The 24828-nt window shown below is 59.8% G+C and overlaps 1 protein-coding gene across 3 annotated transcripts in view; it reads left to right on the forward strand.

Moving 5' to 3' along the window:
* CD82 (CD82 molecule) overlaps positions 1-24501 on the forward strand; it is a 51759-nt gene extending 27258 nt beyond the window's left edge. For all 3 annotated transcript variants that reach the window (XM_036257694.1, XM_036257695.1, XM_036257692.1), the window contains 8 exons: positions 1657-1739; positions 6314-6386; positions 10794-10918; positions 11043-11117; positions 19952-20053; positions 23058-23261; positions 23490-23573; positions 23830-24501. In XM_036257694.1, the coding sequence (XP_036113587.1) occupies positions 1677-1739; positions 6314-6386; positions 10794-10918; positions 11043-11117; positions 19952-20053; positions 23058-23261; positions 23490-23573; positions 23830-23907 (804 nt within the window). In that variant the 5' untranslated portion in view covers positions 1657-1676 and the 3' untranslated portion in view covers positions 23908-24501. The remainder of the gene's footprint in view (positions 1-1656; positions 1740-6313; positions 6387-10793; positions 10919-11042; positions 11118-19951; positions 20054-23057; positions 23262-23489; positions 23574-23829) is intronic.
* Positions 24502-24828: the final 327 nt, after the last annotated feature.

Genomic DNA, 24828 nt, shown 5'->3' on the forward strand with positions numbered 1-24828 from the left:
TGGATCCCTTCACCCCTCCGAGCCTGAGGGCTGGCTGCTGTCATCCTGGGTCGTCTGGCCTGGGCTCCTTCTGTCTAGGTTCACAACAGGCTCAAGCGTGGTTTCTGCTGTTTCAGAAGCAGGAGTTGAAGCCCTGGCCAGTTTGGCTCAGTGGTTAGAGCTTCGGCCTGCAGACCAGATAGTCAGGGGTCAAGGGCATTCTGGTCAAGGGCACGTATGTTGGTTGCGGTTAAGTCCCCAGCCCTGGTCGGGGTAGTGCGGGAGGCAACCAGTCAATGTGTCTCTCACATTGATATTTCTCTCTTTCTCTCTCTCTCCCACTCTATCTGAAGGTGAATGGAAAAATATCCTCAGGTGAGGATTAAAAAAAAAAGCAGGAGTTGTGTCCCCCAGAGTGACCAAAAAATTGTAAATAACCTGTGTGTTAAATCTTTTTGTTTTGTTTTGTTAGTTCTCACCTGAGGATATTTTTTTCCATTGATTTTTAGAGAGAGTAGAAGGGGGAGACATCAGAATGAGAGAGACACATCCCTTAGTTGCCTCCTGCACATGCCCTGACCACCGGGGCAAATAGGCTACCCAGGCACTGCCCTTGGCCAGAAATCGAACCCATGACCCTTCCCTGCTTGGGCCAGTGCTCTAACCACTGAACACACTGGCCAGGGTCTGTGTGTTCAATCTTGAGCATTGATTAAATCTTGGCGATGTATCTACATCTGGGACTTTAACCTGGAGTCCTTGGGGGTTCCCAAATGGGCTTCATGGGGTCTATGAATTCCCAGAAATTATTTGAAAAATGTTATCTGTACATGAGCTTTCTGGGAGAGTCTGTGACCCCTCCCCAAAGTGTCGGTAAGTGCCGATCGACATCGTGGGGTGCTGCGCAGTGGTAAAGCCGGCTGTGGGAGGCGTCCTCGCCACGGAGAGACGGTAGCTGCAGAATGAACAGGGCAGCCGGCAGTTCACTCGGCACAGCCAGAGCCCGTGCTCTTTAAGATCATTGTTGTACACTCACCTTCCGGAGGTGCAGCTACTGAAATGATGACACTCTTCATCTCGGGCGAGGTGAAAGTTACGGTTGCATTTGTGTTTTTCTGTGTCTGCTGGATGCGTCACTTGCATATGTGTTCCCTTGGTAAGAAGGTGGAGGGAGCACTCGGTCCATTTTCTGAGAAGCTGGAACTTTCCTGCCCCCTGTAGCCCCCACTGCCCCAGCCCCTGGCCCCAGAGGGGATCTGAAAGCGTGTGGAACAAGCCACAGGTCTCACTTCTGGGTCTCCAGCAGTCACTCACGAACCTCCGGGTCCTGCCTTCCATAAGTCATCTGGCCAGGTCTTGAACCCTGAGGTTCTCCTATATAATTTCCCTCCATCCTGGCCCCAGTAGAAGGGCTGACCCAGACCCTAACTGCCAAGCATCTACCTGCCGAGATTACTCATAGGGTCCACACTTCCTAGCTGTGTGGCTTTGGGCCAGTCATCTAACCTCTCTGGGCCTCAAGGTGGCATAAAACAGACCTTATATTAGTACCTACCTCATGGGACTGTTGTGAAGATTTGGGGCCAGCAGATGGTGGGTGCCCATCAGCATTGGCTCTCTCCTCCCCTGCCCCACCCCGTCCCACCCTGCACTGACCTACTGCTTCTCTCTCCACAGGCAGCTCCAGGGCCAGCAGGATGGGGTCAGCCTGCATCAAAGTCACCAAATATTTCCTCTTTCTCTTCAACTTGCTCTTCTTTGTAAGTATGGCCAGCGCCGCTTGACTGTCTCCAACAGACTCTGTCCCTGGCGCATCCCAGCCCGAGACCTCTGGAGATGCCAGGCCTGGGGACGGTGGCGGGGTGTGGTGGGTGGGGACTGAGGGCGGCCCATTCCAGATGGAACAGGTCGGGTGGCGAGGAGATTCCGGCATTCCCAGCTGGCTCCCTCCAGAGCACTGGACGCCTCGCCCAGCCCCCCCTCTCCTGGGTGCTGAGGCCGCTGTCAGGGCTGAAGCTGGCTGTGGGGGAGGAAAGCCCCCTGGGCATCTCCTAAGTTCTCTCATCAGGGAATTGCAGGGGGAGTACCTGGAATCCTTCTTGTCCTGTCCTGACCCCCACTCTCCTCTGCCTCTCTGACAACTTGCCTGCTACCATTCTGGGTGTCAGCTGCCCCCCTCCACACTCCCACCCCCATGTGGAGGATGTGCCCTGAGCTCCCAGAGGGTGGGTGCCAGGAGGCTGGGCTCTGGGCCAGAGTGGAGACCCAGCTCCCTCTCCCCAGACCCACCCTGGCAGCATCTCTGGGTCCCTGAGCCAGGGGCCGCCCCGATGTGCGCCCCATGCACATCTGGACCTGTTTATCCTGGGGCCTCCATTTCCCTCCCTGGCCTGGCACCGACCAACTCCTCCTGCCTTGGAGCTGCCAGGATGGGGTGTGTGTGTTCTTCAGAGGAGAAAAGATGCCTCCAAATGCTAATGTTGGGATTCCTGGAAATTTTGGATTTATTCGTTTTTATTTGTTAATCCTTGCCTGAGGATATTTTTCCATTGACTTTTAGATGGAGTGGAAGGGAGGGAGGGAGAGAGAGAGAGACAGAGAGAGAGAGAGAGAAACAGCAATGTGAGAGAGACACAGATACTTACAAGTGGGTTCTTGGCACACGAAAGCACACGTGTACACACATGCACACGTATATGCACATGGACCAGCCCGTGCTGCTCCCCTGCTGTTCATGTACCCTGGCTCCAGCCCGCCTCCCTCCTCGAGGACCATGCTGAGGCCCTGCTGGGGCTCTGGTTCCCACTGAGGCCGTCGGGCTGGAAGCCCCCGGGCAGGCCTGGGCACCGGGGCTTGCGCAGCTTGGCAGTCAGGCCCTCCTGGCCGGCCCGGGTCTCTGGAAAGCAGCTGCCCAAGCGGCCAGAGCCCAGCCTCCCCTGGCAGGCAGGAGGCTCCCAGGCTCAGGCCGGGCTTCAGGGGCCAGTGGGGGACAAGGGACGGCTGTGGTTCCATCCCTGGAGAATCCAGGGACTGGAGAGAGGGGTCTGGGCTACATCCTAGATGGGGCAGGGCTTGGGGTTCAGGACTAGGTACCCGCTCTCCCTCCTTGCAGTGGGAGGGAGAGGTAGACACTTTGTGGAGAAAGCAGGGTTGGTGGTTTTGGCCGAGGTGTCCTTGTTCTACTAGGCTGCCCAGTGGAACCAGAGACTGGAAAAGCTTCTCTCTGGCCAGAGCTCCGGGGGCTGGTCTTGGGGGCTTGGCTGCCTCGCAGCTGCTCCAGGGGGACGGGGGAGTCAGGTGGTAACTCCCTGTGTGCTGGGCCCAGAACAGCCCCCAGGATGTGGAGCGTGGGGTGAGGGAGGGGAGTTTTTATTACAGAGGACCGGGGACAGGAGAGAATTAGAGGCGACAGTGTGTTTGCTCTCCACCCATCCACAAACTGTGTTTGACCCCTCTGTGTTCAGACCCAAGGGGGTGCCAGGTCCACACTAACCAGCAGAAGAGCCACAGTTTCTGCACCCACGGGTCTTAAGTCTGGGCGGTGGTGGGCTCCAGTCAAATACTCCAATGGATGATGACACGGTGTGGCAGGTGCTGGGAATGAAGGCCGTGGCCCCTAGGAGAGCAGATAAGCGGTACTTGACCTCGTCAGGCTGGTCAGCAAAAGCCTCGCGGGGTTCCGTGTGGCTGGGGAGCGGGGGTCCCAGCAGCAGGAATGAAGTCTGGTGGGGGAGGGGCAGAGCGCCTCTCCCCGGCACCGGTCCTCGGGCTCCCAGAACCATCCGGTCTGTTCTGCGCAGTGGGAAGCCAGGACGTGTGCACGTGTGCACGTGTGGTTTGGGAAAATCGCTCTGGCCGCCATGGGCGCTCACATGTGCACACGTGTGCGTTTGTGCCCACACACCCTCCTGACCCCAGATTCTCAGAAAATTGCCCCCTCAGCTTTCCGCACATGCAGAGAAAGCCTGAAGCTGCTGCTGGTGCCAGGCTTCTGGGGGGCGGGGGGGAGCTGGCTGTCAGCATCCCAGCTCCTGGCTGAGCCCTGCGGGGAGGTCCTGGCAGGGCTGGGGGTGGCTAAGGTGAGGTGTGCGCCAGGGCCTCAGTCTGGGCTCACAGAGAAAGGGGGGACCATGGTGCCTCCCCCGTTCCGGTCAGCCACCTACCCCAGCCTCCTTCCAGGCTGTCCCATGACCTGGTGGCTGACCAGCCACACCTGCGGTCAGGCTGCGGTCCTCATGCCTGCTGAGAAACTGAAAGGGCCGCGGGCTTCCCTCGGGGTTCTCCGGGAGCCTCGGAGCTTAGCCCGGCAGCCGGGAGTGTACTCCTCGGGGTTACACCACCGGAGGGAGTTTGCTGCCCGGCCTCCTCCCCCCTGGAAGGGCGGCGTCCTCCAGCCTGAGTGCAGGAGGCAGGTCCCAGGGGACAGGAGCAGACCTCGGGCCTGACCCATGCCCTTGCTCAGCTGTGTCTTGAGGGTCAGGGCGGGGAGGGCAGGGGCTCAGGAGTCCTTGGGAACCTAACTGCCAGGTCCTGTAAAGCCACCTTCCTCCCAGCAGGCTGTGCAGTCTGGGGTACCCCCACTTGCGGGTGCACCCTTTCCCTCCCAGGGACTCAGTAGCCTTCCTCTCCCCTGAGACTGGCTTTCTAGGCTAACACCCAGGACAGACCCCAAGTACCCCTGCAGCTGAGTGCCATCATCCGACCCAGCTCAGTCAGACCGGCCTCGAGCCCCCGGTGGGGGAACTGAATGGCTTTGAGCAAGGTCAGGGCCTCAGTGTTCCCATCTGTAAAAGGAGAACAATGGCAGGGCCCATCTGCAAGGAGAGAGGAGGGGGCCTGTGAGCTGCTGGAAGCCTGTGGGGTGGTCACGACCTGCTGTTGTCTTTAAGGGGCCTGGACGAGGGCGAGGCCAGTGAGGTGCCCAGAAGCAGGGGTCCGCTCCTTGTCCAGGGAAAATCGGCCCTGGCCACGTGGCTCAGTTGGTTGGGTGTCATCTCATGCACTGAAACGTTGCTGGGTCGATTCCGACAAGGGCACAAGGCCCAGTTTCCGGGCTTGGTCCCCGGTAGGGGGCAGTGAATTGATGTTTTGCTCTCATGGTGTTTTTCTTTCTCCCCCTCCCTCCCTTCTACTCTCTGAAAAAAGGAAAAAATACCCTCGGGTAAGGATTAACAATAAAAATAATAACTGATATAAACTCTTCTTTACCTTGGTTACTGAGTCGTTTGGTGTCCCCTTAATTTTGAACACCTGAAGCAAATGCCCGTTCGCCTTCCACAGCATCCCAGCTCTGGTCTCCACCGACAGTAGAACCCGGGTGATCAGGACCCTGGGACGCTGACCCCAGGCTGAGGGCTGTATGGGCAGCTGCTGGTCTTGCACCTGAGGCTGTGGGGTGATGGCCGAGGTGGGAACCCAGGGCTGGTGGTCAAGGTGGTGATGACATGCCGGGGCCCTGAAGGTGGGTTATCCGCAGGTGAAGGCCAGCCGTGAGGGGGTGCGGCATTCCGCACCCAGGGGAACGATCTTTGTCCAGACTCTAGGCACTGCCCCCGCCTTAGCTGGCTCAGTAGGGTGGTGGATCATGGCTGGGGCTCCACCTGGGCAGGTGGGCTCAGGTTGTGGACCCGCCCTGGTGGAGCAGAGAGGCAGGAGTTAGTTCTTGGGCCTGGGCCGGCCCTCATTCCTTTGCCTTTCTACTCCTGCATTTACAGTTGGTTCACGAACTCATTTATTGCCAGCCCCTGGTGCTGGACACAGCTGCCTGCAGCCTGCCCTGCCCTCCAGGACCTCACAGTCTAACTGGAGTCACGTGGGGGTTGAACCCAGCCGAGCGCCTAATGAGAAGGGTCCCACAGTGATGGCCACAGAGTAGAGGCGGCTTAATCTGCCTGGGGGTCAGGAAGGCTCCTGCGGAAGGTGGCCTTGGGGCCCAGCTCTGAAGGGCAAGTCGGGTTTCGATGTTCAAGTTCATGAGGGGTTCTCCCTGGAGCCTGGCTTGTTCGGGCCACTCCCAGCCCTCGAGCTGGGCACTGAGCGTAGGAAAGGGCTAGGGGATGAGTAGGAGGGCACCCCTGGCAGGACGCTGTGCCCCACAGAGTGCGCAGGCTCGGTCTGACCACACATGGTCCTGGGGTGGGGAGATTGGAGGCAGAAGGGGCTCCCACAATTGTCCTGCTATCTGGATTGCTGAGGTTTCCTGGGACTTGGGGTTTGGGGCCTGAGGCCTCTTTGACATCCCTGGGTCAGGCTCCCCTGTATCCCCCTGGCCTGGGCAGGGTTCTCTCTGCCACCTGCTCTCCATCCCCCGCTAACTGCCCCCTTCTTTTTCCAGATCCTGGGTGGAGTGATCCTGGGCTTCGGAGTGTGGATCCTGGCCGACAGGAGCAGTTTCATCTACGTCCTGCGTAAGGAGACCCCTGCTTCCCCTGCCCCGTGGCCTGGGGGGGCAGGCAGGGCAGCCCCCACCAACACGTCAGCCTCAGTGCTGCTGGTCACTTCGCCCGCTGACCTCAGGGCCCGGCCCAGGCCCTGCTGCTGACCTCTGCAGGGGGTTCCGGAAGGAATTTTCCCTCCCTCCCCAAACAAAGCGGCTGTTGTCCAGAGAACACTGGGGGTTGGGGTGGCTTGTTCTCCCATCCTGGCCCCTTCCCTCAGCCCTGACCTTGAGAAAGCCTCTTACATTCTCCATTGGCCTGTTCAGCAAAATGCGGGCCGCAGTGTCTCCCCTTCCCAGTGCAGAGAGACGTAGGGAAGAGCCAGGACTGATAGACTGTCAGGTGTCATGAGGTGCCTACTGGGTGCCTGGCACTGCCTAGCTGGGGTGGGCACGTGTGCGGAGGAGGAAGCACGGACACGTGTATTGTCCGTGCTCACAGGCCTACGCGTTTTGCAGTTATCAACTGTCTTAACCCCACAGCAGCTCTGTGAGGTAGGAACAGCTCTCTTCCTGCTTCCACAGGAAGAGGTGAGGCCCAAGAACTCGGGTCCCTTGCTCACGTTCGCACAGCTTCTGAGAGAGAGGTGTGGGCTTGAGCCCTGAGAGCTTGGTCCTAAATGCTGCTCGTGGTGAGAGAGCCCCGTCTCTCACTACTTAGAAGCAGGAGGAAGAAGCCCAAGGTGATAAGAGCCATTTGGAGTCTACTCAGTCTCCTCCAGGAAGCCCACCAGGCTTGCTGCACTGACCTCTCAGGGAGCCCTATGGCCGGAGGAGAGCCAGCACAGGGCCCGAGTAGCACAGTGATGCCACGCCCATCAGTGAGTCCTCTCTGGCTCACTTCCCCTCCCAGCAGCTGCTGGGGTAGCGGGTTTGGACTTAGGCCCCTGACAGCTGCTTGATTTGAATAAAACAGAACGGGCTGGGATGGGTGATGGAAGGGCCACACCTGTCACTGTGGCCCTGGGGGCAAGGCCTTCTTCCCTCAGAGGGTGAGAAGCCACATCAGATTCAGCCTGGGGCTGCCAGTCTTTCCTCCTACTGGGGTGGGGGCAACAGACTGCATTCTGGGACAAGGGTCCAGGTGTCCTGTCTCAGCCGGTGCCCCCTTTCCCATGCCCTCCCAACATGGAACACATTCTCCTCGGCCCTGACCAGGCCCAGGCTCCCCACTTCCTGGGCCAAGGCCCACACCCAGTAGGCACTTTGCCACAGGGCCAATCTGGAGGCCCAGCCTGCCCACTGCATCTCTGCGCTCTGCACCCTGCCCCGGGCTCCAGGGGCCACCTGCTGCTCCTCCCACTTCCTCCCCATTCAAGTCGGAGAAGTCAAGCTGGCCGGACTTTACAGGCCCCCTGGATGTGCCCTGTGCGCTTTCAAATACCAGGGCCCGGAGGGCCCCACCGGATCTGACTGTTGGTGGGTGGGGCCCGGGGCACCGGTTTTTGCAAAACTCCCCTGGTGGTTCTCCAGGCAGCCAGGGTTCAGGAACACTGCTCTGTTCTGCTAGCCTAGTCACTGCCCTTGGGGAAGCTGAGGCTGGGCGAGGGGAAACTTGCAGAGAGTCACATAGCAAGTAAGGATCAGAGCTGGGGGCCAGGGCTCCTGACCTACTGTGCGCCAGGCTGTGACCTCTCGGCTCCTCAGTGTGCCCCTGCTCGCGTGTGACAGGGAGGAAACGGGAGCCCAGGGAGGGGGCGCGACTCTGAGGGCACCCGGCCAGCAGGTGGAGCTGGGACGCGAATAGGTGCACGCCTCCCGAGCCCCCGCTTCCTGAACCCCTGAACTGCAGGGTCTGTGGGACATCCCAGGTTCACACTGAGCTGAAGGAAGCACAGGGGCGAGAGCGCAGACTCTGGACCCAGATTTCGAATCTGCTGCCTATTAGCTCTGTGATCCTGGGCAAGTTACTTCACCTCTCTGTGCCTCTTTATCTGGAAAATGGAAAAAATAGAATGTACCTCATAAGGTTATTATGAGGAACTAAATGAGTTAATATTCAAAACGAGTTTAGAACAATCCCTACATAAGTGATTGTTAAGTGATAATGTTTATAATCATTGTTATATTATTTATAATAATTATAATTGTTAAATAATGACATTTATGATACCATCTAATCCTTATAACATCTTTGAGAAGCAGGACCTTGTTCTTTTTATAGAGAAAGAAATAGAGGCCAGAGAACGGCTTGCCCAGGCTCCGAGGCTGTTAGCAGCAGAGCTGGGGTCCCCGGTCCCTCTGGGTTCAGGCCACTTCCCCTCCCCTCCCTGGCACCCACTTGGCCCAGTGAGATGAAGATGTTTCTGCCACGCACAGTGGGGGGTCACCCTGGAATATAGGCGGGCTGGCCTGAGACCCTGGGTAAGGTCAGGGACTGGTGTCGACAAAATGTTCTGAGAAACCGGGACCCCCGAGCTCAGCTGGGCTCCCGGGGAAGGGCCTGAGTTGGGGTCTCTGCCCTGGGCCTTGCCTGCTGGCCACCTCAGCGGCCTCTGGGCCTCGGGCCCTCTGGAAGGACGCGAACCCCCCTCGGGCTGCTGTGGGAGACAAGCAGGATGGTCTGATAGAGGGCCTGTTGGGGCTGGCACACAGTGGGTGCCAGGCAGTGCCAGTTCCTTTGTTCTAGGAGTCGTTGCTGGGAGGACTTGTTGGAACCCAAACCCGGGAAGTTCAGGAAAAGTGAAATGAGTTGGCTCCTGCTGCCCCTGTCGGTTGCCCAGAGCCAGGGCGGTGAGCGCCTGGAATCAGCCCCGCCCTCAGCCAGCGGCTCTGGCTGACTCCTGGGCTGCTGTGAGGAGCTGGGCAGAGGCAGTCCTGCCCTGGCATCCGGGGGGGCGGGGGGCAGGCCACGCTCTTCCTGAGCTCCAGAACATTCTGTCTGCCACAGAAAGGGGCTGGATCCGGCCCTCCTCCCACCACACTCCAGCTGTGTAGTTACTCCTTGAGGGAGCTAATGGCCCCTCGGTGGCCTCACCCAGGTCCCCCAGGGGGCAGGCCGGTGTCCGCCCTGCTGACAGCCCTGGGAGCAGGCTGAACATGCGGATTCTGGGTGGTCCCGGAGGAGTTCCTCTGACCAGTGCTGTGCTCCAGCCTCTGAGAACACCTCCCAGCTGCCCTGCCTGTGGGGGACACACCCACAGCCTCGGCACAGTGTGCCCTGCGACAATGGGCTGGAGCTGGACGAGAGCTCTGCCTTGTGTCGTTTGGTGGGCGGTTTGAGAAAGGCTAGTCCCGTGCCTGGACACGGGTGGGCTCTGTGTGCCCGTGGCCCTGGGAGCGTCTCTTGCCATCAGGCCTCCCCTCTGTGCCTCGAGCGTGTCGCCTGTCACCCTCTGTCCTTCGCACTGGTTCCTTCTTTCTGTTCTTCAAATATGTCGAGTTTACTCCTTCCTCAGGCCTTTGCACCTGCTGTTCCCTCTGCCTGGAATGCTTTTCCCTCAGGTCTTCACTCGACACCGTCCTCATCGCAGCTCACGTGTCATGCGCTCAGACCAGCCTTCCTAGTCCACTCCCCGCCCTGTAGTTCTTGACATTAGCCCTTCAGCACCTTCGGGCCCTTTACGCAACCAGATTGCTTCCCTGTTGTCCCCACCCCTGCCCCACATAACGTCAGCTCCTTGGTGTGGGAACCTCGTCAGTCTGACTCTGGATCTGGCACGGGCTGAGCCCCTGCTAAACGTTTGTTGGCTGAATGAATGAACAAGCGTCACTCGGGCCCGTGCCAGGACATGCAAGAGCGGCCTTGGAGGTCTGCATGTCTCCAAACCCCAGCTCTGGCCTGTGCCAGGGCGCCTCACCGGGCCTCAGTTTCCCCATCTGTGAAGTGGCTGTGCTGAGTTGTATCAGAGCTGGAGAGGGCACGTGGGAAACCCCCGGGGCACAGTGAGTGGGCAAGAGAGGCTGGTGTTTATTGTTACATGGACGAGGAGGAAGGCAGGACTCGTGTCTGCGGCCCCAGCGGAATGCCAGCCCCTGGTTCAGCAGCTGTTCCTGCATATTCTGCTGTGCCAGACACCGCTCGGGGCCTGGGGGTTCGGCACGAGCAAGCCCAAGTCCCTGCCCTCCTGGAGTTCTCTTTCTTGTGGGGCTACAGACACGAGCAAGAGAACTTAGTAAAATGCAGTCTTTCACTCCTGGTCAGTGCTGCGGAGATAGAGGGAGCAGGGATGCAGTTAGGGTAGACTGGGGAGGCACATCCCGGCAGCGTCCAACGGGGCGAGGGGCAGGTTTCTTGCTGGGGGGGCTGACCCAGCACCCCGACTCTAGGAGGGCATTTGGAAGCAGTCCTGGACCTTCGGGCCCTGTCCCTGATTCTGTACTTCATGAGCGCGAGACAGCCAGGCTGGATCGAACATCCTTTCTTTCCATCCTCCAGAGACTTCCTCCCACTCGCTCAGTGTGGGGGCCTATGTCCTCATTGGCGTGGGGGCCGTCACCATGCTCATGGGCTTCTTGGGCTGCGTCGGTGCCGTGAACGAGGTCCGCTGCCTGCTGGGGCTGGTGAGTAGGCCCTCCCCCGCTGCCTGCCGGCCCTCGAGCCCTGCCCCGTCTGGACCGGGTGGGGGGCATCTGAGGGGACACCTGGTGGGAGACTCCCAGCTGACTTCCTGCTCTGTGTCCCCAGTACTTTGTCTTCCTCCTCCTGATCTTCATCGCCCAGGTGGCTGCTGGTGTCCTCTTCTATTTCAACATGGACAAGGTACGCACCCCTCCGTCCCTGTCCCCTCCCTGTGTTCGACTGGCCACATGGGGGATCGGCCTGGGGATGGGGAATGGACATGAAGCTTCGGTTGTCACAGACAAGCCCAGTAGGTGCGGGCGGCCTCCTGTGATTCAGGTGGACCGTCGCCGGGAGGCAGTGTCTGTGGGCAGGGAGGGCCAGAGCCCTCTCCCTCCACCCCACCACTCTCTAGCCCAGGGGCCACGGTGCGCGAGCTGCTGGCCTCTCTGCCTGTTTCACCGGCTGTAAGCGGGACAATGAAATGAGGCTCTTTGGGTTGTTGTGAGGGTTCAGTGAGATTGTCAGTAAAACACTTGGCGCAGTGCTTGGCGTGGGGAGGCCTCAATAAATGTTTGTTGTTATCATTGTTAAAGCCTCAGCCGGTATTACATCCGTGCCACTCACCCACAGATGAGGCCCCGGAGCAGACTGCCCATAAAACATTAGTCCTGCGTCAGAGGAGGGTACTCAGCTTTGAGGAATAGAAAATTAGACTTACTCTGGCTTAAGATCTAAGGACACTTGTGGACATAACCAGAAGTCCAGTTCGGCAGCTCAGAGACCAGGTTCTGGCTGTCTTTTCAGCATCCTCATCGTGATAGCTTTTCTACATCATGCCGCTCACCTCATGGTCCCAAAATGGCTGCCACAGCCCCATCTCGTGCTGCTGTGGCCAGAATTAGGGGAATGGAGCCATGCCAGTCATGGCCATCCCTTCTATCAGAAGAGCAGGCCCTCTAGGAATCTCCCCCGGATTGGGTTACCGAGGCACCCCTGGTTTAAGGGTGGATGAGAAAGTGTCTAGCTTTCCGACTCTAAGGACAGGGGCACCGGAGTCGGGAATGGCTGCTGGGTGAGCCAGTCAGTTGTGGGTATCACAGTTACTTATGGAACACTTACTGTGTGCACATGGTATCTTCTGGAAGCTTTACATACACTGTCTCTCCCCACAACAGCTCTGTAAGTATTATGTTGTCAGGCAGGGAAGCAGACGTTCAGAGAGAGGAAGAGCAATAACAACATTAGTAATAGTAACTGTAACCTCCACTTTCCCTACATTAGTCCAGCACACACCGTCTGCTGGGTACAGTCTGGGCTACTTTACTTTCATTCTCTTGCTGGTCCACACCGCGCCCTCCCAAGATGGAGTGAGGATCCGAGTCCTGCAGGTGAGGGGTGAGGGCACCCAGCAGGTCAGTGGCCAGTCCAGGGCGAGCTCGGGCTCCCTGACTCCAGCAGGAGTTGGCCGGGACCTGCCTTCCTCCAGCGCCACAGCTCCCGTCCACGGAGCAGGTGGCGGAGCCGGGAGCCAGGTGGGCGCCTGCAGTTTACCACTGGAAGGTCAGCTGCCCCAGGTACCTCTCAGAAGGAAGCTGAAAGCGCTCCACCGTCCACAGCTAACACTTCGGACGTAGAACAGACCCGGAACTGGGATCGGGCACGTGCTGCATTAGTACCTGGTCCTCACAGAAGCGCTATGAGGCCGCGGATATGAATACCCGTCTTTTCAGACGTGGAAGCGGAGGCACAGAGCGGTCAAGCAACTTGGCCAAAGGGCACACAGCTAGTAAGTGGCAGAGCTGAGGTTCGGAGCCCAGCAGCCTGGGGTTCGTGCTGGTAAAATGACCACTGTGGCAGTTCTTACCTGAATCTGCTCATTGACAACCCATACCCGGCCTGTTCCCCAGAGTTGGCCGGGGGGCTAGAATCAGAATGAGAGCGCTCGGAATGCACCCTGAGCGGGGACGACCCTGGCTCCTGAAGCCGCGCGGGCCTCTCAGGAGGGGGCTGCCCTGAGCCCCGAGCGTCCTGGCAGCCGAGGCCCAGGGAGGGAAATCCAGGCTCCGTAGGTGGAGGAAGCTCCTTGGCTACTCACAGGAAGCACGTGCTTGGGGCAGGGAAACTCCTCTTCTAGAGAGAGGGTTAGGGGATCAGCACCCGCGGCTTCTCTGGGGCCCAGTCAGTACGTTATAATTAGGGCGAACGAGAGCTGGGCTCCAGTGAGCTGGTTCCGAGGACTCAGAGCTGGACAACTGTCAGGGGTGTCGGGCAGCCCACCGTCTCACCCCTGTGTTTCCCCATCTCAGGTAGTAAAGGGGTACCCATCTGTGGACGCCAACCACATGCCAGGACCTGACTTCACCGCGTGACACTCGGCTCAGTTTTATAAGCATTTTCCACTTTAAGAAACTAAGGCCCAGCCCCACCAGTGTGGCTCAGTGGCCTGAGCGTCGTCCCATGGACTGAGAAGTCCCGGTTCGATTCCCACTCAGGGCACATGCCGGGGTTGGGGGCCTGACCCCTAGTAGGAGGCGTGCAGAGGCAGCAGATTGACGTTTCTTATCTCTCTCCTTCTCCCTTCCTCTCTAAAATCAATGAAGAAAAATAAAGAAAGAAAGAAAGAAAGAAAAGAAACCAAGGCCCGGAAAAGCAAAGTGACTTTTGGCCACAGTCACCCACAGGTTGGAGGTGTCAGAGTGGGGATTTCCATCCACTTTCTCTGACTCAAAGCCCACGCCTCCCTCTAACCAAATCTGCCTCCCGCAGGACGGTCCTGTCTGCGCGGCTCACGACCAGGAGCTCCACCTCGGAGCCGCCCCCACTCCAGAGCAGGCTTGTGGGGGGATTGCCTCCCCTGACTCCAGGCTAGACTGTCCCTCTGCCTCCTGCTCCAGCCCAGGCTCACCCCGCCCAGGCTCCAGCCCCCTCACCTGGCCCACCTCCTCTTCTGGAAGGCAGGGGGAATTTTCCGGCTTTTCTGGGGAAGTTCTGGCGCCGCTCTATCGCCCGGGTTAGAATGAGTGATTTATTTTTTCTTTCCTGGCACATTGTAAATCCTGGTGGGAGACTAAACATGCCCTTGATGGTGTTTATTCCTGCAGATGAGGCCCAGCTGGGGAGGTGGGACTGGTGTGAGCCCAGAGGGAAGGGCCCATCCCCCCCCTCTCCAGGCCCCCCAGGCAGGTGGGGGGGACGAGCCCTGGGCTCCCCATGAGGTGGTCTCCAGGCTGCCATCTGTCTTTCCTGCCCACACTTGAACAGCCACTGTTTCCAGGGCGGCTGGGTCCTTGGGCACAGCATGTGGCCTCTCCAGCCCCAAGTCCCTCCATTATAAACCGAGAATAAACCTGCCTGGCCCCCACCCCGACCCAGGAGCCCGACGGAAACGTGTTATAAAATACAGAGCGGTGGTCAAGGGCCTGGGCTCCGGGATTAACCTGCCCTATCGGGACCCCAGCAAGTTACTTCGGCTCCCTGGGCCTCAGTTGCCTCGTTTATCAAGTGGCAGTGAGCATACAGGTCCACTGCCCCTTGTCTGCAATTCTGAGACCCCAGACCACTTTGGAAATCCCCCAAAACCATGTGCAACTCATTTGGCGGCAAAATGGACCCAAAGGGAAGCAAGGGTATGTGTGCCTTTGTGCACCCCATTCGGGTGTCCCTCAGGAGATGGGGATGGGAGAGACTTCGGTCTGTGACTCATACCCTGACCCCTTTGCAAAACTGAAGCATCTCGGTGTCAGAGCTCATGGCCCCAGGGGCCACCTTCTAGCGCTTGGCGAGGGCGACGAGCACGGACGGCCGAGCAGTCCTGGCCCAGAGCGGACGTCTGCTCTGTTCTCGGCACCATTGTCAGCGTCAGTGCCTGGGAAGGGCTCAGGAAACACAGCAGAGTCTTGCTGTTGGCATCAGTGTCGCATTAGCAAGGGCCCTGGGAACCAGGAGTGTGCAGTTGAGGTCCCGCTGGCTGCTTCCTCACCTGACTGTGAATCCAGCCTCCGTGTAGTGGGCAATGGCCAGATCTGGGATTCAGGGGCCCTGTGTTGCACAGTGGGCTCTGCACCGATTGCTGTGTGTCCTTGGACAAGTCACCCAGCCTCTCTGAGCCTCAGGCGACCTCTGGGGCCATTCCAAGCTCTGACTGTGGGATTCTGACTTGTTCTCTGCAGGCAGGGAGTGTGGGAGGGCAGGAGGAAGGAAGTGAGCTGATACTGCTTCCCGCGGTAGGCTGGGCACTGGGCTGGCTGCGCTCACACCGTCCACACTTCCAACCTGCCCAGAAGTCTGCGCAGATGAGGCTGCCGAGGCTCCGGGGTTGTGTGGGGCTCAGCAGAAGGCCTGGGGGCTGAGAGCTCGGAGGGGAAGGGGCTGGCATGGCCGGGTGGGATGGGGCTGGGGTGATGAGTGTGTGAGCCAGCTGCCGTGTGCTCCCCAGGAAGGGTGGTCAGGAGAGCTGTGACCCTTCCTCCTTCCCCTCCCACCGGAGAAGCCGGGAACAGGCGCTGTGCACACGCCCCAGGGTACAGGCGGTAAAACAGGTTTCTTGAGGACAATGCGGCCTGTGAGGTGTCTGCTCGCTGATGAGCACTTCCTGGTGCAGGCTGGGAGGCGCCAGGACGGGGAGGAGGAGGTGTCGGGGCTGGCCTTCTGGGACGGGATCATGGAGAAAACGGGACAGATGTGTAACACCCGCTGGGTGCCAGGCTGCGTGGGTGGTCCCCGCACAGACCCTGCCCTCAGGAGCTTGCGAAGTGACTGGGGGGGACGTGGCCTCCTGCTGAACTCTGGGGTGTCTTGTTTGGATTGCAGCAGACTTTCGGGAAACACTCAGGTGGTCACTAGGAGTGAACATGCCACCCCTTCCACATTCGCCGAAGGGTCTCGTTTCCTGTCGGTGCCAGGATGACGCCTCAGAGGTTTGGCGACATGGCCCATGGGGACCCGCGGAGAAGACAGAAATCGCGGTCCATTTCCATTACATCTGGGCACCTCTTTCTAAGGAGATGGACATATTAGAACATGGAGAGGTCCGAGCACCATCTCAAGGGGTGGCCAAGGAACCAAGAAACTTCCCCTGGAAGGGAGAGGGTGAAGGGGGACGTGGTCTGGTCTCAACTATGAGCCATCTTTGTCCTGGGAGAGAGCGATCTGATCGGTTCTGTGTGGCCCCAGCTGGGACTTGTGGGGAGAAGGGAGGATGAGAACTAACACTAATGGTGGAATCACATGGGCTCAACTTGCCATGAATCGCTCATATCAAGGGGCCCCCAACCTTGTAATGTGCTATTTTGTGAAGTACTGAGCCCCCCATCAAAGGGAGCATTTAATCAGAACCTGGAAAGGTATAGAAGGATTCTTACATGTAGATGCCACACTGGACTCAGACTTCTCTTCCAATTCAACCGCTTTGTGAAAGGTCACACGACCAGGCGGAGTAAAAGCACAGCATGGTGGGGAGAGGCAGGGAGGTGTCCTGGGGCGGTGGAGACAGTGAGGGTTGTTGTAGTTAGGATCTTGGGGTTCTGGAGCGGTAAATAACAGGTTTCGGTCATATGTCTGCTGCCTGCTGGCTGTGGGCCTCCAGTTTCTCTCCTGGGAAATCGGGAGGGTGGCGTTGGGCAGGACCAGGGCTGGCTTCCTAGGCATGTGACCTGAGTGGCTACACAAGTCCCCGCACTTGGAAGGGTCCAGTGCTTGGTTTGATGCTCTGCTGCTGCTTTGAACTTCTTTTTTTTTTTTTTTTTCATCCTCACCCGAGGACATTTTTCCATTTTTTGTTCAGGGGGTGGGGGAGAGGAACAGAGAGAGAGAGAGAGAAACATCGATGTGAAAGGAACACATCGAGTGGCTGCCACCTGCACGACCAACCAGGGCCGGGGACAAACTGCAACCGAGGTACGTGCCCTTAGCGGGAACAGAACCCGGGTCTGTCAGGACCGCAGGCCTACGCTCTAACCACTGAGCCAAACCGGCCAGGGCTGCTTTGAACTTCTTAATCGTGGTGAACACGTGTGCTGCCTTGTCGTCTTGCTCTGGGCTGGACATAATGCAGCTCTTCCTGGGCAGGACTTTGATCGCCTGTGACAGTGACCCACGGAGCGGCCACTGGCTGCAGCTCAGCTAGCTGTCTCTCCTCTGTCGGCTGCCCCAGTGGAGCCCAGGCTGGCGGCCCTCCTCCCATCGGATCAGCAGAAAGAGAGCCTCTGTGTGCGACCAGGGACGCATACCCGTCCCACAGCAGTGGGGACGTGTGGGGGCAGAGCTTCCGGGCACACGGAGGGCTGAGGGGTGCTGGCCCCTAAGGAAAGGAACTTCTTTCAAGAGGGGAGAATGGGAGCAGGGCAGGCAGCCTACACAGATGGCGTGAGGCGGTGTCACCTCACTCTGCCTCCCTGCTCCTCCTCGGCCGGGGAGCAGCCTGGTTGCCAGGCGCCCTCCTGGGCTCCCAACACAGCCTCATGGGCATGGGGCTCTCAAGACTCCAGCTCTCAGCTCTCAGCCCCTGCAGCCTGGGCTCAGCTGCGGCCTCAGTCCCATCTGGGGCTGGAGGATGATGTGGCGTTTCCATGGAAACCACCTGGTCACAGCGGAAAGCACGCGGTTTCCACCACCTTCTCATTTCAGGAGGGCCCGAAACAGGGAAGTCTGTGCGCTGCGGCAACCACAGGAGGTGTGGAGAGAGCCCGGGTCAGCTGGGGGGGCAGGGGACAGGATGTGGGGAAGGTGACTTTCCCAGCAAATGCCTCTGGGGAGCCCCCTTCTTTCCACGCCTCAGAGATCACCCGCTCCCTGGGGTAGAGGTGGGGAGCAGAGCTGGTCGGCAGGAAGATACAAGATCTGCGGGCGGACAGCCCAGCGGTGGGACATGGGCAGACCACTGGACTTCTCTGGGCCTTCGTAAAAGTGCTATGACTGCCCTGGCCGGTGTGGACCAAAGAGTCCCGGGTTCGAGTCCAACCAAGGGCACGCACCTCGGTTGCAGTTCGTCCCCAGCTCCGGTTGGGGTCATGTGGGTGGCAGCCACTCGATGTGTCTCTCTCACATCCATGTGTCGCTCCCTCTCTCCCTCCCTCCCACTCTGTCTGAAGATAAATGTAAAAAAAAAAATATATCCTCGGGTGAGGATTAAAAAAAAAAAAAGTGCCATGACCTACTTCAAGGTCTAGTCACATGGTTAAAATGCTGGTTTTAGAATCAGGCCTGAGTTCAGAATCAAACCTCGGCCCTTCTTGTTGGCTGCGTGACCTTGAGCAAGTTGATGAACCTCTCTGAGCCTCGTTTTCCACGTCTCTGAGATGAGGGAGCCAGGTCTGTGCCCAGACCGTAGGTCTGCCCCGAGGGTTAGGTGAGAACGCACGAAGGTGCCCGGCTCAGCGAGGGTGCGAACAGGCGTTCGAGCAGGGTGGGCGCTGGCCTTGCCGCTGGTCCTCGGAGGTGAGCTGTAGGGACCTCCGGGAGCAAACAAAGCCACCTGCTAAGAGCTTTGTCGAGAGGAAGAGGGGCAGAGGGAACTCGGCTGCTTTGCCCAGGTTCGTGCCGGGTGGGCCGGAGCCAGGGCCTCAGGTCCATCCGGAGGATGTGGTTTCTTTGAACACAGCATGGGCCATGGGCCTGCCTGTGGGGAGCTGGCGGAGGCCCACGCACAGGGTTCAGAGCCAGGCTCTGAAAGCCCCTGCCTGGAAACACCTGTCCCCTCTCCCTGGTCCCCTTTTCTCAGGAACCGAGGGGCAGGCGTGCAGGGGGCCGTGCCCAGCCTGGAAACACCTGTCCCCTCTCCCTGGTCCCCTTTTCTCAGGAACCGAGGGGCAGGCGTGCAGGGGTCCGGGTCCGGGGGAGGCCAGGAGGGGCCAGGCGGGGGCTGGCCTGGGGCCCCTCCTACCCGGGGCCGTTCTAGCTGCTGAGTGAAGCCCCGTCCTCAGCAATCTGGGCTGGTTTCTGCAGCTGATTGTTCCTGGAAAGCTCGTAGTGAGATCCTCCACTCGGGGCCCCGTGAAGGCCTCTGGGGCTGAACCCTTGGGATCCCATCCCCTACGGCTGCTGTTTGTAAATCAGTGTTTTCCCTGGGGGGTCATGAAAGTGGGTGTGCATCTCCTCTGCACGGGCCTCTGAATTCCTGAGCGTGGTGGTGACCAGCACTGTCGGGATGGGGGTCTGGGGGCCCAGGTGCAGGCACCGGGGCTGACGGGGAGGGGGCGTGGCAGGCAGTGGGGTTATGCACATGTTCCTTATTGTGGACACCACACACCTACCCTGCCGGCTCCCGGCTCACCAGACAGTCCCTGCTCCCACGGAGCTGACGTCCTGCGGGGCGGGCGGGGTGGGGTGATAAATCCTGGAAACAAATGCACACGTAATGGCAACGCTATGAAGAACGTACAGGATATTCCTTGCAGGATGAGGAGGGCATGGGAGGGGGCGGGCAGGGGATGGGGAAGGGATGCTACTCTGCAGGGTGGTCCAGGAAGGCCTTTCTGAGGAGGTGACGCTTGAGCAGAGCCTGAAGGAAGTGAAGAAGGGAGTCTTGCTGTGCCTGGGGGAAGAGGCGGTAGGCAGAGGGAATGTGAGTGCAAAGGCCCTGAGGCAGGAGTGACCTGGCACTAAGACGGCGCGGAGACCTGTGTAATGGAAGCAGAGGAGGCAAGAACAGAAGGAAGAAAGGCTGGGAAGAGCGGGGGACAGATGACACGGCCCTGTGGGCCACTGAGGATGTTGATGTTTCTCCTAAAAGCAGCAGGAAGCGACGGGAAGGTTTTCAGCAGTGACATGGAAAGATTCCCATTTAAAGCATCACACGGCTGCTGCGTGCCGACTAGACTAGGCGGGAGCTGGTCCTGACTGCCCTGGGCTAGTGCGGTGACCCACAGGAAGTGCCAGGGGGTGGTGGGAGCGGGCAGGGAAACGCTTCCCACCGTGAGCTTGTCCCCGGGCTCAGGCCTAGGGCAGGGAGGGGCAGTTCCAGCCGCGACCAGAGGCGTGACCGGAGGCGGGCACGGGCTTCCGGGGTCTGACCTGGTCCTCGCTGTCCTCTGCAGGTGAAGCAGGAGATGGGCAGCATCGTCAGCAAGCTCATCCGGGACTACAAGGATGGTCAGGAGGACAGCCTGCAGCAGGGCTGGGACTACGTGCAGGCGCAGGTGAGTGGCTGGGCCGGGCGCTGCGGCTCCTGCCTGCTCTGTGCGCGGGTCTGGTCTCCGTGTGCCTGTGCGCCCGACACACCGTGTGTATCTGATGGGGGAGGTGGGGGTCCCGAGCAGTCCCCCACCTGGCACCTCGGCCACCACCACAGCTCCTTGCTCGGGGCCCGGGTCTTGGGGGCTGTCCCGTGGCTCACAGCGCTCTCCACCTGTGGCCGGAGAGCGGGGCCCACTCTCTGCCCTCATGTCCAGCCAGGTTGGCGAGTGTTGGAGGTTAAGAAACGGGGTGCCAAGTCTGAGTGGAGGGTACCTCTAGGGGGAGCCATGGCCCTCCGGGGGTGACAGGGTGGTGTGTTCATCGGTCCAGCTGGCATGTCAGCAGTACATACGACTCGCCAAGCCGAGTGTGCGCTACACCACCGCACAGTGGGACAGCCGGGGACCCCCGGCCGGCTGACAATGGATGGCTGTGTGACAGACAGGCTGACATGCTGACTGACTGACTGACATCTGACTGGGTCCCCAGCCTGCCTTGGTGGTGAACCAGCCCTCACACACACATCGCCAGCACTGATCAGGTCCTGGCTGCGCCCTCTTTCGTGGTCCCAGAATCTGTGCGCCCTTGGCCAGGACCCTCTCTGCTGGCTGCAGCCCCCGCCCCTCCCGTGGACACTGGGTCCGACCAGCACGCGGACCGGTGGCGCGGGCTGACGCAGGGGAGTGGAGGCTGGAGAGGACTTTGTCCGGGAGACAGGGCACCTCCCTCTTCTGAGCGGTGAGAAGGGGAGGGTGATGTTTTCTGGCCTGTGAGCCGCACAGATTTTGGTGAGGACAGGTGAGGTCAGGTAGGAGGACCCATGTCAGCTGGAGGCTGGTGCACACGGGGAGATGTTTTCATCCCATGATTCCTGAGACACTTTGCTAAGATTAGAGGGAGTCGATGTCCCAGGATGAACAGATGCCACCTTGCAAGGAGCCTGGACGGGGGAGTGGGTCCCTTGGGTGATGAGGAGCGTCCCGCCGTGGGAGGCAGTTGGTTGGGGGATCCCTGCAGCTGGGAAGGCCTCTAGATGATTCTGATGTCTGTCAGACGCTGCTTGGGTGGTGGTTAAGGACGCAGACTGTAAGGCAGGCTCCTGAGGGCTGGATACTAACTGCCACTTCCTGGCCAGACCGTCTCTGAGCCTGTTTCCTCAGCTGTAAAACGGGCTATTGACCCAGACTCGTGTGGGATGAACTGTCCAAGCCCAGGGCGCTCAGGCAGCACGTACCATGTGGTGATGTTTATTCACCATGAACACCCACCGAGACACGGTGGGTGGTGGCTGGGGACAGACCTGGCCCGAGGCAGGGCAGGAGGCCCTGGGGAGCAGGCTCTGCGGGTGCAGTAGAAGGGCCAGGGAAAGTTGCCTCATTTTTCTTGGGTGTGGGAGGACCTGTGGGTGCCCCTCCGAGTGCCAACCTTTCTGCCCGAGAGGAGGCAGCCAGGCAACTGCAACGTAACAGATACAACCTGGGCCTGGCCGGTGTGGCTCCCTGGTTGAGCGTCAGCCCATGCACCAAGAGGTCACCGGTTTGATTCCCAGTCAGGGCACATGCCCAGGTTGTGGGTCCAGTCCCCAGTGGGGGGCATGCAGGAGATGGCCAGTCGGTGTTCTCTCTCATCGATGTTTCAATCTCTCTCTCCCTCTCCCTTCCGCTCTCTCTAAAATCAATAAAGAAAAACAATACAACCTGGAGCCCGAGAATGCCCAAGCATGCTTGGCATGCCCCCTGCTGGCCACTAGGCTGCTTGTCAGGGACTCATCACAGATAGGAAGGAAGCAGGTGGGAAACTAACTGTGTGCTGGGCATGGTGGCACGCAGCAGCTCATGAACCCTCCCAGGGGCCCCGCATGGTGGTGACTGCCACCCATTGTCCAGCTGAGGACAGCAGCTCTGCAGAGGGCACCGCTCGCCACACGCAGGGCAGGGCCAGGAGTCCGAAGGAGCCCTGCCCACTCTGCCCCGCCCTCCCGGCACAGGCTCAGCCCGAGACCCCAGTCCTGTCGGGTACTCAAGCTGAGGTGTGATCCGAAGCCTCTCGGGGTCCCCTTCGTGAGCCCCAGGAGGCCCCTTTCAGCACCTGAGCCCCAAAAGGCTTTCTTCCCCTCTGAAACCAGAGCATGTTCTCTGGAAGGCAGAGTACACCGTGTCTCCTTCTCTCTTCGGTGACTGGGGAGCTCAGGGGCAACGTAGCTCTCAACACCGGGGAGTGGAGCCGCCTCTCCTTACTGATGTCAGAGGGAGAGGCATGGACATATCGATGAGAGAGAACATCAATTGGCCGCCTCCTGCATGCCCCCCACTGGAGATCGGGCCCACAACCTGGGCATGTGTCTTGACCGGAAATCGAACCGGCGACCTCTTGGTGCATGGGTCAACACTCAAACACTGAGCCACACTGGCTGGACGAGCTGGTCTTTCCTGAGCAATCACTGTGCTCTCCAGACCCGCCTGCCTCATCCCTTCCGGTCCTAACAGCCCTGAGAGTTAGAAACCTTGTCACCCCATTTTGCAGATGAGGTAACCAAGGTCAGTGTTTTGACCAAAGTTGAACAGCTGGTAGGTGGCAGAGCCGGGATTTGAACCCAGTAGCCTGACTGCAGATCCCATGCTCTTACCCAAACGTCATCTGGCCTCCTGCTTGTCCCCACACTGTGCTCTGCCTTCCAGCTTGAACCTCGTCCTGTTCTGCTCTGTGTGTGCTGGGGTTCCCCCAGGCATTAGCCTCCCCGTCCAGTGGTGCGCAGTGGACGGTGTGTCTCCGGAAAGCCCCTTTAGCACCCTTGTGGCTCACAGAAGCCAACGTGAAAGCTATACCTGAGCCCCGGTGCTGAGGCCGGGACCTGGGAGGCCTGGGGGTGGCGCATCTGAGCCTCTTTTCGGGGAGCCCCCACCTCTGCCAGGAGGGCACCTGCCTGCGGGGCAGTGGGCATGAGCAGCCTGTCCCCTCTTCGCCCAGGGCAACTGCTGTGGCTGGGTCAGCTTCTACAACTGGACAGAAAACGCTGAGCTCATGAATCGGACCACCACCACCTACCCCTGCTCCTGCGAGGACAGGGGGCAGGTGCGCAGCCCCCTCGTGAAGAAGGGCTTCTGCGAGGACACCGGCAGCAACAAGACCCAGAGTGGCAACAGCCCTGAGGACTGGCCCGTGTATCAGACGGTACGTGGAGGGCTGTGGGGTCAGGGACTGGGCTCGGGGTCACCACGGGTTTCAGTTCTCTGTTCTTCCTTCCTGCACTTAGTTGTACCTGCCTCTGACCCATTTGTTCCTGTCATTTGTACCTTCCGTACATGTTTATTGATAAACCTGTTCCGGGGACACACAGCCGCCGCTGGGCTGCGTGCCCCGCGAGGCGGCTGCGGGCTGACTCGTGTGCTCCCCCTGCAGGGCTGCATGGAGAAGGTGCAGGCGTGGCTGCAGGACAACCTGGGCGTCATCCTGGGCGTGTGTGGGGGCGTCGCCGTCATCGAGGTCTGGGTCCCCTCCCCCACCCTCCCCCTGCTCTGTCCTCTGGGTTGTCCCTGCTCTGATGCCCTGGGGGAGGCTGAGGCCCTTCAGCTCCTAGAGGCCCTGTGGCCAGCCTGGCCTGAGCACTGTCCCTCCCGCAGGCTGGCCGTGGGGCTGTGGCCGGGAGGGTCTTCACCCTGTGTGTGACCTGGCAGCAGGGCACGCCCTGGGCCCCGAGGGCTGGGCCCCTGCCTCCCTGACTCTCGCCTCTCCCTCACAGCTCCTGGGGATGCTCCTGTCCATCTGCTTGTGCCGGCAGGTCCATTCCGAGGACTACAGCAAGGTCCCCAAGTACTGAGGCAGCTGCTGTCCCCACCCTCAGGGCTGCTGGGGGTCTCCCTGGCTGCCTCCTCCAGGCCCCTCCCACCTCACGGCCGAGGCCCCTCGTCTGTGCTGTGCGGCTGGACGTGAGGGGCTGTCCGGGGCCTGGACCGCTCTCCCTGCCTTTCTGCCTGCGGCCTCGAGCCCGGCTGTTCCGACTCCTCTGCTCACCGCCCACCAGGGTTCTCTGAGCAGTCAGAGAGCACACCTGCAGCGTCTGCACAGGTGGACTGGGTTTCCACCGGCCTCTGGGCTGTATATACTGTATGGGGGAAAGTGTATTAAAAGTTGGGGGGTGCAGACAAGGCACTCGGGCTGTCAGGGGACTGCCCACTGCGTGGGTCAGCATTTCTTCCACTATGATGCTGTCTTTGGCTTTCACCTTTTCATTAAAGGCTGTGGGGAAGGGTGGGCTTTGCTTGATGTTGGGGCGGCGCCCCTTCCCCAGGCCCGACCCGGCCCCACTCAGGCAGCTCAGCTCTGCCTGGGCCAGGTCGGAGGAGCAAGGCCTGGGTGACTAGGCCGGAGGGTCTGGCCTGACCCTGGGCTGCTTAGGGAGCGGGGGGGGGAGGGGGGGGCATCTTGGTGTGCAGCACAGAGCTGGCCCTGCCTTCCCCAGGGCCTCTGTCTCCCGGGGAGTGGGTGGGAGGCTGTGCTTGGTAGGGGTGAGCAGGGGCTCATGCACAGTTCTGTGAAGCATATTCGAGATTTGAAGACTGCCTATTAAAGAGGATTTGTAAGATTTGAGCCTGACTTGGGGATGCTGCGTCCCGGGCCACGGGAGGACAGGGGCGACAGAGGGTGTGAGTGGGAGTGTGGTAGGCACCTCGCTGCTGTCCCCAGGACAGGGGCCCTTTTTTGGCATCTCTGGCCCACTCTGCAGCTCGGTGCCTGAGGA

This window comes from Molossus molossus, unplaced genomic scaffold (genome assembly GCF_014108415.1).
Source record: "Molossus molossus isolate mMolMol1 unplaced genomic scaffold, mMolMol1.p scaffold_m16_p_13, whole genome shotgun sequence".
In the NCBI taxonomy this organism is placed as follows: Eukaryota; Metazoa; Chordata; class Mammalia; order Chiroptera; family Molossidae; genus Molossus; species Molossus molossus.